General features: G+C 38.8%; 1 protein-coding gene across 1 annotated transcript in view; it reads right to left on the reverse strand.

Moving 5' to 3' along the window:
* Window positions 1-12,905, reverse strand: part of LOC133556712 (transmembrane protein 132D) — a 144,809-nt gene extending 131,904 nt beyond the window's left edge. Inside the window, exon 1 of the mRNA XM_061906893.1 lies at window positions 12,591-12,905. Coding sequence (XP_061762877.1) covers window positions 12,591-12,663 — 73 coding nt within the window. The 5' untranslated portion in view covers window positions 12,664-12,905. The remainder of the gene's footprint in view (window positions 1-12,590) is intronic.
* Between the last annotated feature and the right edge of the window lie 1,741 nt (window positions 12,906-14,646).

A 14,646-nucleotide genomic window follows, 5' to 3' on the forward strand; every position in this document is an offset into this window, starting at 1 on the left:
GGACACGTTGGAAAGACTATGTCTCCCGGCTAGCCTTGGGGCACCAAGCAGGATGGCTGGGGAACGTTTTCACAGAGTGTTTCCAGAGCGGCCAGTGGAAGGAGATTTTTACAACCAAGTTCTAAATCTTAATGATGTATCAGATATGTCAGATTATAGGTGGAGGTTGTTTTTTCTATACCGTTCACTAGGGATGTAACGGTACGTGTATTTGTATTGAGCCGTTTCGGTACGGGGGTTTCGGTTCGGTACGGGGGTGTACCGAACGAGTTTCTAAGCTAAAGTCTTAACAAGCTGCTTTGCTTCTTCTGCCTCTGTCTCAGCACCCAGCATTGTCCCACCCACACAACCACCTGATTGGTTACAAATATAGCAATAACAGCCAATCAGCAGTGCGTATTCAGAACGCATGTAGTAAATGCTTCAGCGTCGAGCAGATAGGTGTTTAGCAGGTGAGCATAAGGCAGCGTACTCTCCCCAAATGATAATAAACACCTGCCAGTCAACTACTACTAACATCACTATGAGCCCGTTGACCTTCTAGAAACTTAAACTGCAGCTCTGCTCGCTCGCAGTTCTGGCTTGAGGTGAAGGCTAATTAGCTTTTAGCATAACGTTAGCTCATTTTGCTTTGTGTGTGTGTGTGTGTGTGTGTGTGTGTGTGTGTGTGTTTTACGGACAGAAAAGTTCTGAATGGCAGGGTGCCTGCTCTCAGATGTTGATAAAAATATAACATTTACATAATAAAAATCAACTACAAGCTTACCAGATGCTGTGATAAATTAAGCATGATGAGTTGACTTGAAACTGTTTAATGTTGCACTTTTTATATGTAGAAGAAAAGTTTTGTCATTTTATTTAATCTGAGCAACAATTTGAGGCAGTTTAATGTTGATTAACGTGGGCAGAATTATTATAGGGTTCCCAATGTTAAAAGGGTAAAGCCATTGTTTACAAATTTGGTAAATAAATAACCAACAAATGTATGTTTTGTTGTTTTCTTACTGTACCGAAAAATGAACCGAACCGTGACCTCTAAACCGAGGTAGGTACCGAACCGAAATTTTTGTCTACCGTTACACCCCTACCCTTCACGTTCATATTTCGCTGTTTCGCTTGATTGTAAAAATATGTCCATCGAGAGGGGGTGTGAGGTTCATATGCTGTCAATATTCAGCGTTTTTGTCGGACATGGACTTGGATTCGTTTTGCTTCTTCCATGCAAAGGATGATTGGCACGAACCAGACGAGAGTGTGAGTACATTTTGATTTATTTAAACACTATAATACAAAAACAGGAAAACAAAGGGCGCGCACAATGGCGGATAACAAACTAGACTATACTCAAAATAAAAACAGCACAATGGCATGACTATATACAAACGAACAAAAAACACTAACTGTGGCACAAAACAAACCAAAAACTTGCACTGAGGCATAAATACAAAAACAACAAACAAAGTGGCAAGGCATGAAAGTTGGCAAGGTAAGTTAGGTAGGATAATAGGTAGAGTAACAGAATGTTAGTTAAAGTTGCCAGGATGAGGACAGAAACAGAATGGCTTAAATAATTACTAAGACAATGATTACCAACAGGTGTGAGGGCTGAGGACAGGGGCGTGACTAGAGGGCAAGGTGAAAATCCATGGGTTGGCATGGAGACGAAAACAAACCAGGAAGTGCAAAAACAGACCTGAATGTCCAAAATTAAAACATAACATAACAAAAACATGACAAAAACAAAACATAATCCATAGGCGTGACAGTTTTATCATCCATAATTAATATTGTAAATCCCACATTCTTTATTTTTGGGTACATTCTGGGTGTCTCTTTCAGTAAAAAAATGTTAAATTCCATTCTGTTTTTTTAAGCTGTCTGTCATTACATTTTTAGCAGTCCGACATTATAGTGAGATTTTGTATTAGTGTTCCTAAAAATAGAATCAGAAATACTTTATTAATCCCGAAGGGAAAATTAAAATTTTCAGCACAATCCCATTCCAGATCAGACAAACATCACAGGGAGACAGAACAGGGTCGGGTTTGACAACTTCCGGCACCCCTTACAAAAAAAGTCCACAGACACAATTTTTTCTCTGAATTTGTCCCCCTGACTCAAAATAATTGCCCAAGCCTGGACTATGGTGTCCATGGAAGAGCAGCGAAGTCCGGAAATAGTGATTCTTGTTTCATTTATTTTCTGCTTGTAATGTTGACCATATCCCTTTTGAAGTAATAATAAAGCATGAATCTACACGGTCTATGCGAGGAAATGGGCTCCCGTAGATGATGCACACCAAGAGGGTGCGGCATATTGACTATGGCGATCAAAAGAGAGCGTTCCATCAACATTTAGTTCTTATTACTAAAAAAACGGATTGCTATTATGGGAAATGACTGCCAGATTCACTTTCAGTTAATACATTGAGAGAACTTAGTAGTGAAATTTAGGCCAGCTGGAAGGTATGGGTTCTTTATGCCGTGGTCTTAACCCATACATATACACACAGCCTCAGCATTAATATGGGAGCAAAAATTAGGTATAAAAAAATATAAATGTCTATCATTTGCAGCGTGAGAAAAAGATATGAAGTTTAATTCAGCACATAGCTGTGGTGTGTTCGAGGACACTCACATAAAGTGTCAAATTACTTGCAGAGCATTTTAAATTCCAATCAAATAAAAACATAATGCAATATACATATATATATATATATATATATATATATATATATATATATATATATATATATATATATATATATATATATATATATATATATATATATATATATATATATGTATGTATGTATATATATATGACGGGTTTCCCACACATTCATTTATTTGTGGCGGTCCCCCATGAAAGAATTATGGCCGGCACAAATTTAAAAAAAAATATATACATATATATATACATATATATATATATTTATTTATTTTTTCCGGCTTTTGACTCGCTCGTCAGCTCATAAAAGCACTGGGACTCTGCCTGTGAATGGAGCTTGTAGTTACATATTATATAAATATGTAAATATTATATAAATATGTATATACATATGTTCATAAAGTGTTATATTCCAACTGCGCGTTCTTCTTGGTCATCGCCACCGCCGGATACATACGTATCCATCCATCCATCCATTTTCTACCATTGTCCCTTTTGGGATCGCGGGGGGTCGCTGGAGCCTATCTTAGCTGCATTCAGGCGGAAGGCGGGTTAAACTTGGTATAGCTCGGTTGGTAGAGTGGCCGTGCCAGCAACTTGAGGGTTCCAGGTTCAATTCCCGCTTCTACCATCCTAGTCACTGCTGTTGTGTCCTTGGGCAAGACACTTTACCCACCTGCTCCCAGTGCCACTCACACTGGTTTAAATGTAACTTAGATATTGGGTTTCACTATGTAAAGCGCGTTGAGTCACTAGAGAAAAGCGCTATATAAATATAATTCACTTCACTTCACTCTGGACAAGTCGCCACCTCATCGCAGGGCCTATATATATATATATTTAAAAAATATATATTTAAAAAAAAAATATATATATATATATATATATATATATATGTACGGGGGACGGCGTGGCGCGATTGGGAAAGTCGCTGTGCCTGCAACCTGGAGGTTCCTGGTGCAATCCCCACCTTCTACCATCCTAGTCACGTCCGTTGTGTCCTTGAGCAAGACACTTCACCCTTGCTCCTGATGGGTCCTGGTTTCGCACCTTGCATGGCAGCTCCCGCCATCAGTGTGTGAATATGTGTGTGAATGGGTGAATGTGGAAATAGTGTCAAAGCAAACAAAAGGTAGAAAAGAGCGATACGTGTATAACAAGTATAACCCATTCACCATATCAATGAGCCATAATTTTGGAATGAAAGAAACTGCTGTTCCCGATGTGTCCACTAGATTTCAGAATATCCATCCATCCATTTTCTACCGCTTATTCCCTTAACATTTGTTTATATCTTTGTAGATGATGCTACATATTGTCTGTCTATCTCCGTTGACCCTGCAACATATTTGCCAACAATGAGACCTCCGATTTCGGGAGGTGGAGGGTGGGTGGTGGGGGGCGTGGTCCAGGGTTGGGCGAGGGGCGTGGTTGGGGGCGGGGCGTGGTTAAGAGGGGAGGAGTATATTTTCAGCTATCCATCCATCCATTTTCTACCGCTTATTCCCTTTGGGGTCGCGGGGGGCGCTGGTGCCTGTCTCAGCTACAATCGGGCGGAAGATGCGTATACCCTGGACAAGTCGCCAACTCATCGCAGTATGTGTAGAAATCTTTATTTGTATTTGAATCACTTGTTTATTTTTCAACAAGTTTTTAGTAGCGACTTGTCCAGGGTATACCCCGCCTTCTGCCCGACTGTAGCTGAGATAGGCACCAGCCACCCCCACGACCCCAATGGGAATAAGCGGTAGAAAATGGATGGCTGGATAATATATTTTTTCCCAAATAGTTCAAGAAAGACCACTACAAATGAGCAACATTTTGCACTGTTATACAATTTAATAAATCAGACACTGATGACATAGTGCTGTATTTTACTTCTTTATCTTTTTTTTTTTCAACCAAAAATGCTTTGCTCTGATTAGGTGGTACTTGAATTAAAAAAATGTTCACAGGGGGTACATCACTGAAAAAAGTTTGAGAACCACTGCTCTAAAAGCCGTAGATGTTATTGTCACATATGCATTCACAGTAGATGGCAGTATTGTCCTGTTTAAGAGTGTTGTAACATTGCTGTTTACGGCAGACGAACTGCTTTACGATAGACGAAAACGTGACTGCTGTTGTTGTGTGTTGTTGCCGCGCTAGGAGGACGTTAATGACAATAAACCCACATAAGAAACCAAGAACTCACGCTCGATCATTCTACAGTTACAACGTCATTGGGCAGGCACTCTGTTTATATTGCGGGAAAGCGGACGTGAAAACAGGCTGTCGACACGTCATTTGGGTCCGCACGAAGCTGGAGGGGGCGTGGCCTCCAGCTGCGCCTGAATTTTGGGAAATTTTCGGGAGAAAATTTGTCCCGGGAGGTTTTCGGGAGAGGCGCTTAATTTCGGGAGTCTCTCGGAAAATCCTGGAGGGTCGGAAAGTATGCCCTGCGATGAAAAGATGGATGGATGGATATAAAATAAATAAACCATGTTAGTGCATCAGTGGAGGAAAATGGGCAAACTACATAAATAACATCCTGTAATTACATTTTGATATCTTTTTTTTATCTTGATTGATTGAAAATGAACACCAACGAGTTGACTAATGAACATTATCACTTAATTTATTCAGAAAGTATAAATAACAACAAATAAAAGACAGAATACTATTAACCGCAACATGTAAGTGTAAAAAAACCCCACCAACAATACGATTTGTACATTTTCAGGATGTGCTTGTTTTTATTTTTAAACAAAGAAAACAATCTGATAGGGGTGTAACGGTACACAAACATTTCGGTTCGGTACGTACCTCGGTTGAGAGGTCACGGTTCGGTTCATTTTCGGTACAGTAAGAAAACAACAAAATATAATTTTTGGGGTTATTTATTTACCAAATTTGTAAACATTGGCTTTATCCTTTTAACATTGGGAACACTATAATAATTCTGCCCACTTTAATTCACATTAAACTGCCTCAAGTTGTTGCTTTGATTAAATACAATGAAAAAACCTTTCTTCTACATATAAAAAGTGCAACATTAAACAGTTTCCATTGAAACTGTTTCAAGTCAACTCATCATGCTTAATTTATTACAGCATTTGGGAAGCCTGTAGTTGACTTTTATTATGTAAATGTTATATTTTTATCAACATGTGATAGCAGGGACCCTGCTATTCAAAACTAGGCTGTTACATTACTAATGATTCATGTAACTATTGCTCAAAAATAGTAAAATTGCAATAGGAGAGACTATTCATCCCTAAACACAATGGAGTTCAATGAAATAACAGACAGACAGGGCTTTGCTGCCCCTAACACACACACACACACACACACACAGCCAAATGAGCTAAGGTTACGCTAAAAGCTAATTGAGCTAAAGCCTATACCAGGGGTGCCCACACTTTTTCTGCAGGCGAGCTACTTTTCAATTGACCAACTCGAGGGGATCTACCTCATTTATATATATCATTTATATTTATTTATTTATGAAAGAGACATTTTTGTAAACAAGTTAAATGTGTTTAATGATAATACAAGCATGTGTAACACATATAGATGTCTTTCTTTCACAAAGACAAGAATATAAGTTGGTGTATTACCTGATTCTGATGACTTGCATTGATTGGAATCAGACAGTAATGATGATAACGCCCACATTTTCAAATGGAGGAGAAAAAAAGTGGTCCTTTCTGTACAATACCACATGAAAGTGGTTGGTTTTTGGCATCTAATTCATCCAGCTTCCATACACTTTACAAGAAAAACATTGGCGGCAAATTCCGTAGCTTGCTTGATTGACATTCACGGCAGCCGAGGGTCTTTCGAGATGACGCTGGCTGCTGCCAGTTCATTATTATGAAAAAATGACAGAGAGGAAGGCGAGAAACACTTTTTATTTCAACAGACTTTCGCGCCGTCCCTTCCGTCAAAACTCTAAAGGCCGACTGCACATTTCCTATCTTCACAATAAAAGCCCTGCTTCATGCTGCCTGCGCTAACAAAATAAGAGTCTCGGAAAGCTGGCGTGCACAAGTGATGTGCACGCCAGCTTTCTGAGGGATCGCTTGTGCACGCCAGTTTTCCGAGACTCTGTATTTAGTTAGCGCAGGCAGCATGAAGCAGGGCTTTTATTGTGAAGATAGGAAATGTGCAGTCGGCCTTTAGAGTTTTGACGGAAGGTACGGCGCGAGAGTCTGTTGAAATAAAAAGTGTTTCTCGCCTTCCTCTCGGTCATATTTTAATAATAATGATCTTGCAGCAGCCAGCGTCATCTCACAAGACCCTCCGGTACCGTGAATGTCATTTAAGTGACGTCTTGGTGAAGATTAATGATCACTAATTTTTAGGTCTATTTTTTTTAAAAGCCTGACTGGAGATCGACTGACACCCCCCCCGCGGTCGACTGGTAGCTCGCGATCGACGTAATGGGCACCCCTGGCCTATACTGTGAGCTAGCTGAGCTGCAGTTTAAGTTTCTAGAAGGTCAACGGGCTCATAGTGATGTTTGTAATAGTTATGACTGGGAAGTGTTTAGTATAATTTGGGTAGAGTCTGCTGCTCCCCCGTTAAATGAATATCTTTGCTCGACGCTAAAGCATTGACTACATCGCTCTGAATACGCACTGCTGATTGACTTTGTATGTAACCAATCAGATGTTTGTGTGGGCGGGACAATGCTGGTAATCACTGCTCAGACAGAGGCAGAAAGCAGAGCAGCTTGTGAAGACTTCCGCTTCCAAAACCCCCGTACCGAAACGGTTCAATACAAATAGACGTACCGTTACACCCCTACAATCTGAAGTTGTCTTTATTTTTAAGTTATCATGCCGTGATTTTACCAGTCCATCCCACTTGGGGGTAAGATTTTTCTCCCGATCTAAAAATGAGTTTGACACCCCTGCATAAAAGGGTACAACCGCCATTGAGTGCTCCTGTATGTGTGGGCCTATTACCGTGATGAACAACTACACTGCATTATACAACCATTTGCACCTCTCGCTACACTGCAGTGCAGTTCAAGACCACAATAATAAACATAGTGCTAAAGTAATGTAGTAAAACGGAGAGATGTTTTATCTTTGTTTGCAAAGGGAGAGAAAGTCATCTTTATAAAACCTGCAGATGCAACAGTGTTGCGGCTGATGAGAGCGAAATATAAATACACACATGGACATCAAAAAACAAAGTTTTTTTTGGGGAGGCATACTTTAATTTCTTAGATGTGTTATTGGGCCATGAATTATAAATGATGTGATGACAGTGCTGGAGAGCTTGCGAAAAAATAAGAACACTACACCGGTTCAAGGAAAATCCTCTTCAATGATCAAACGTCATTTGGCAACCTTATTATACTTTTCACTATTTCTTTTATACACGCAATAGAGAGGGGGGGGGGGGGGGGGGGGTTATTAAACCATAAAACAGATGATGTAGTGTAGTGGAGGCTGTGGAGTGAGGAGGGGCTGGAGAAGATAAACAGAGGGTGCGGGGGTGCAGGCAGACTGACAGAGGTTGTCCAATAATAGTATTAAAGATGATTAAGAATGGAATGGAAAGATTTATTGGCCTTTTTTTATCTGTATTGTATAAAAAGTATTTGGGGTTTCTTAAGAACGCCAGATACAGTATATGTGCAGTGAGAGTGCATTTACTGGATATTCAACATGTATTATACATGAGAAACTAATATAGTATATTCCAAAGAGAAAGTCTGCATAATGCATTGGGCAAAGTTGCAATACATAATAAAGTACTATCTATCCACATGAAATCGTGAGCTCTTTTAGTTATTTGGCGCTGAATGTTTCCTAATGCCTTAATGAGACAAGTATAAGTTTACTGTATATTTATGAAATGTATCATACAGGAGAAACTAATATAGTATATTCCAAAGAGAAAGTGTGCATTATGCATTGGGCAAAGTTGCAATACATGACATCGTGAGCTCTTAAACTTATTTGGCGCTGAATGCTTCGTAATGCCATAATGAGACATGTGTAAGTTTACTGTATATTTAAATTGCATTATACATGAGAAACTAATATAGCATATTCCAAAGAGAAATTGTGCATAATGCATTGGGGATGGATTATGTTGCAATACATGAAACCGTGAGCTCTTTTGCTTATTTGGCGCTGAATGTTTCATAAAGCCATAACTTGAGACATGTGTAAGTTTACTGTCTATTTAAATTGTATTGTACATGAGAATCTAATGTAGCATATTCCAAAGAGAAAGTGTGCGTAATGCATTGGGCAAAGTTGCAATACATGAAATCGTGAGCTCTTTGACTTATTTGGCGCTGAATGTCTCACAATACGAAGTTCCTGCAGTCCTGGGTTCAAATCCAGGCTCGGGATCTTTCTGTGTGGAGTTTGCATGTTCTCCCCGTGAATGCGTGGGTTCCCTCCGGGTACTCCGGCTTCCTCCCACTTCCAAAGACATGCACCTGGGGATAGGTTGATTGGCAACACTAAATTGACCTTAGTGTGTGAATGTGAGTGTGAATGTTGTCTGTTTATCTGTGTTGGCCCTGCGATGAGGTGGCGACTTGTCCAGGGTGTACCCTGCCTTCCGCCCGATTGTAGCTGAGATAGGCGCCAGCGCCCCCCGCGACCCCGAAAGGGAATAAGCGGTAGAAAATGGATGGATGGATGGATGTTTCATAATGCCATAATGAGACATGTGTAAGTTTACTGTCTATTTAAATTGTATAGTACATGAGAAACTAATATTGCATATTCTAAACAGAAAGTCTGCATAATGCATTGATCAAAGTTGCAATACATGGCATCGTGAGCTCTTTTTACTTATTTGGCGCTGAATATTTCATTTTGCCATAATGAGACATGTGTAAGTTTACTGTCTATCTAAATTGTATCATACATGAGAAACTAATATAGCATATTCCAAAGACAAGTTGTGCATAATGCATTGATCAAAGTTGCAATACATGGCATCGTGAGCTCTTTTACTTATTTGGCACTGAATGTTTCATAATGCCACAATGAGACATGTGTAAGTTTGCTGTATATTTAAATGGTATCATACATGAGGGACTAAAATAGTATATTCCAACGAGAAAGTGTGCATAATGCATTGGGCATGGATTAAATTCCAATACATGAAATTGTGAGCTCTTTTTACTTATTTGGTGCTGAATGTTTCATAATGCCATAACTTGAGACATGTGTAAATTTACTGTATGTTTAAATTGTATCATACAGGAGAGACTAAAATAGTATATTCCAACGAGAATGTGTGCATAATGCATTGGGAATGGATTAAGTTGCAATACATGAAATTGTGAGCTCTTTTTACTTATTTGGCGCTGAATATTTCACAATGCCATAATGAGAAATGTGTAAGTTTACTATATATTTAAATTGTATCATACATGAGAAACCAATATAGTATATTCCAAAGACAAATTGTGCATAATGCATTGGGCAAAGTTGCAATACATGAAACCATGAGCTCTTTTACTTATTTGGCGCTGAATGTTTCATAATGCCATAATGAGACATGTGTGAGTTTACTGTATATTTAAATTGTATCATACATGAGAGGCTAAAATAGTATATTCCAACGAGAAAGTGTGCATAACGCATTGGGCAAAGTTGCAATACATGAAATTGTGAGCTCTTTTTCTTTTTTGCCGCTGAATGTTTCATAATGCCATAATGAGACATGTGTAAGTTTACTATATATCTAAATTGTATCATACATGAGAAACCAATATAGCATATTCCAAAGAAAAATTGTGCATAATGCATTGGGCAAAGTTGCAATACATGAAATTGTGAGCTCTTTTACATATTTGGCGCTGAATGTTTCATAATGCCATAATGAGACATGTGTAAGTTTACTATATATCTAAATTGTATCATACATGAGAAACCAATATAGCATATTCCAAAGAAAAATTATGCATAATGCATTGGGCAAAGTTGCAATACATGAAATTGTGAGCTCTTTTACATATTTGGCGCTGAATGTTTCATAATGCCATAATGAGACATGTGTAAGTTTACTGTCTATTTAAATTGTATCATACATGAGAGACTAAAATAGTATATTCCAACAAGAAAGTGTGCATAATGCATTGGGCATGGATTAAGTTGCAATACATGAAATTGTGAGCTCTTTTACTTATTTGGCGCTGAATGTTTCATAATGCCATAATGAGACATGTGTAAGTTTACTGTATATTTAAATTGTATCATACATGAGAGACTAAAATAGTATATTCCAACAAGAAAGTGTGCATAATGCATTGGGCATGGATTAAGTTGCAATACATGAAATTGTGAGCTCTTTTACTTATTTGGCGCTGAATGTTTCATAATGCCATAATGAGACATGTGTAAGTTTACTGTATATTTAAATTGTATCATACATGAGAGACCAATATAGCATATTCCAAAGACAAATTGTGCATAATGCATTGGGCAAATTTGCAATACATGAAATTGTGAGCTCTTTTACATATTTGGCGCTGAATGTTTCATAATGCCATAATGAGACATGTGTAAGTTTACTGTATATTTAAATGATATCATACATGAGAGACTAAAATAGTATATTCCAACGAGAACGTGTGCATAATGCATTGGGCATGGATTAAGTTGCAATACATGAAATTGTGAGCTCTTTTACTTATTTGGTGCTGAATGTTTCATAATGCCATAACTTGAGACATGTGTAAATTTACTGTATGTTTAAATTGTATCATACAGGAGAGACTAAAATAGTATATTCCAACGAGAATGTGTGCATAATGCATTGGGAAGGGATTAAGTTGCAATACATGAAATTGTGAGCTCTTTTTACTTATTTGGCGCTGAATATTTCCCAATGCCATAATGAGACATGTGTAAGTTTACTATATATTTAAATTGTATCATACATGAGAAACTAATATAGCATATTCCAAAGACAAATTGTGCATAATGCATTGATCAAAGTTGCGATACATGGCATCGTGAGCTCTTTTACTTATTTGGCGCTGAATATTTCATTTTGCCATAATGAGACATGTGTAAGTTTACTATATATATAAATTGTATCATACATGAGAAACTAATATATTATATTCCAAAGACAAATTGTGCATAATGCATTGGGCAAAGTTGCAATACATTAAACAATGAGCTTTTTTTTACTTATTTGGCGCTGAATATTTCATAATGCCATAATGAGACATGTGTGAGTTTACTATATATCTAAATTGTATCATACTTGAGAAACGAATATAGTACATTCCAAAGACAAATTGTGTATAATGCATTGATCAAAGTTCCAATACATGGCATCGTGAGCTCTTTTACTTATTTGGCACTGAATGTTTCATAATGCCATAATGAGACATGTGTAAGTTTACTGTATATTTAAATGGTATCATACATGAGGGACTAAAATAGTATATTCCAACGAGAAAGTGTGCATAATGCATTGGGCACTGATTAAGTTGCAATACATGAAATTGGGAGCTCTTTTACTTATTTGGCGCTGAATGTTTCATAATGCCATAACTTGAGACATGTGTAAGTTTACTGTATATCTAAATTGTATCATACATGAGAAACTAATATAGCATATTCCAAAGACAAATTGTGCATAATGCATTGATCAAAGTTGCAATACATGGCATCGTGAGTTCTTTTACTTATTTGGTGCTGAATGTTTCATAATGCCATAATGAGACATGTGTAAAGCTGGTTTGGAATGCAAGAGCGAGATGTAAGTTTGTGTCACAAATGAGGACATTTATCTATTATTTAAACAGATAGAGAAAGCTGATTTGCCAGCGCCGCTGCCTCCCCCTGCAGCCGAGCTATTCCTTTCTTGTTTTGTTCTTTCACTCCTGCACGGCAGCGTGTATTCATGTAGTTGCATTGAAATATCAGCGTCCCACTTACCTTGAGGGAGCACTGCTGCAACGGTGGCAAGAATCAGGTGTAAGATCCTCCAGACGGAGCGGCGAAAGCTCATGTTTGCGCCCAAGCGCGGCTCCTCTCTTGTTGTGTTTCCCCCCCACCCCTCCCCCGTCGGGACCACTTGCAAGCCCTCCCGCTTCAGCAAAACGTAAAAAAGGTGTCTTCATCCATGCTGCAGTTGATGTAAAAATAAATAAATAAATAAATAGATAAATAACACCTGTTGTGGTCGGACACGCAAACGGTGTACGTGCGTAAAAGTTGCGCGTAACGAGCCCGCTCCCTTGAGTGTGTAACAAAAAAGAGCAATTGATTTTGGATGATTATTAAGAGAAAATAAAGATGAGTATATCCATAAATCCTCCGGGTTAGGTGGGTTCTTCACGTCTGGAAGTCCGTTCCACAGATCGCCGAGGCTGTGTGGTTCTTGCGCGCAAAGCTCAGGGCGCTAAAGTCATCATCTGTCACTGTTCATCCGCCCGGGAAAGCACGGCCACTGCGCAGCTGGTAGGATTAACCCTGCGCGGCTTGACTGGAGCAGAACGTGACGTATGTCTTCTCATGCGAGATCACCCGGTAATGAGGCTCTTCATTATGCACCCACCGGCTCCGCGGGAGAGAGACGATACCTTGGAAATTCGCCTCAGTCTTGACTTGCACGCAAAATGTGTTGCATTTTTTTTTTTTTTCAAATATACAGCATTTATTTCTTTATTTTGCATATATGTCATAGAGCAGGGGCGTCAAACTCATTGATGGAGCAAAATCTACACCCGAGTGGGCCACACTGGTAAAATCACGGCAGGATAACTTAAAAATAAAGACAACTTCCGATTGTTTTCTTTGTTTAAAAATATAAAAAGCACGTTCTGAAAATTTACAAATAATAATGTTGTTGTTTTTTTTACACTTGCAGTACATGTTGCGGATTGAATTATTCTATCTTTATTTGTCGTTATTTATACTTTCTGAATAAATGATGGGATCATGTTCATCAGTCAACTCATTGGTGTTTATTTTCAATGTTTTCATAATACAAAAATTATATCAAAATCTAATTACAAGATGTTACTGGTGTGAGTTTTCCTTGCCCTTATGTGGGCCTACCGAGGATGTGGTGGTGGTTTGTGTTGTGGTTTGTGCAGCCCTTTGAGACACTAGTGATTTAGGGCTATATAAGTAATGGGGATAGGTTGATTGGCAACACTAAATGGGCCCTAGTGTGTGAATGTGAGTGTGAATGTTGTCTGTCTATCTGTGTTGGCCCTGCGATGAGGTGGCGACTTGTCCAGGGTGTACCCCGCCTTCCGCCCGATTATAGCTGAGATAGGCGCCAGCGCCCCCCGCGACCTCGAAAGGGAATAAGCGGTAGAAAATGGATAGAAGTAAACATTGATTGATAGTTTGCTATTTTTTTTGTCTGGTGCTCTAACAGTGGTCCCCAACCTTGTTGTATCCGCGGACCGGTCAATGCTTAATAATTTGTCCCGCAGCCCGGGTGTGGGGAGGGGGGTCGTGGAGGGGGGAGGGGTTAATTGGAGGGAATCCTTTTTTTTTGTGTGTCTTTGTCATGAAAAATTTAGTTTTTTGTGGTTGGTGCAGTAATTGTATGTGTATATTGTGTTTTTTTTATGTTGATGTAATAAAAAAAAATAATAATAATATATATATATATTTTTTTTTAATAAAAATGAATAAAAAAATCTTCTGCAGCCCGGTACCAATCGGGCCACGGCCCAGTGGTTGGGGACCACTGTTCTTACACAGTGGTCCCCAACTTTTTTGTAGCTGCGGACCGGTCAACGCATGATAATTTGGGGGGGAAGGGTTCTTTTTTTTTTTTCTTTATCATGAATAATTTAGGTTTTCGTCATGAAAATTTTATTTTTGGGGGGGAGTGGGGGGCGGGGGGTTGGGGGGGGTTTGGTGCACTAATTGTAAGTGTATCTTGTGTTTTAATGTTGATTTAATAAAAATAAAAAAAATAATCATAAAAAATTATTCTGCGGCCCGGTACCAATCGGGCCACGGCCCGGTG

Source organism: Nerophis ophidion, linkage group LG07, assembly GCF_033978795.1.
Source record: "Nerophis ophidion isolate RoL-2023_Sa linkage group LG07, RoL_Noph_v1.0, whole genome shotgun sequence".
Taxonomy (NCBI): domain Eukaryota; kingdom Metazoa; phylum Chordata; class Actinopteri; order Syngnathiformes; family Syngnathidae; genus Nerophis; species Nerophis ophidion.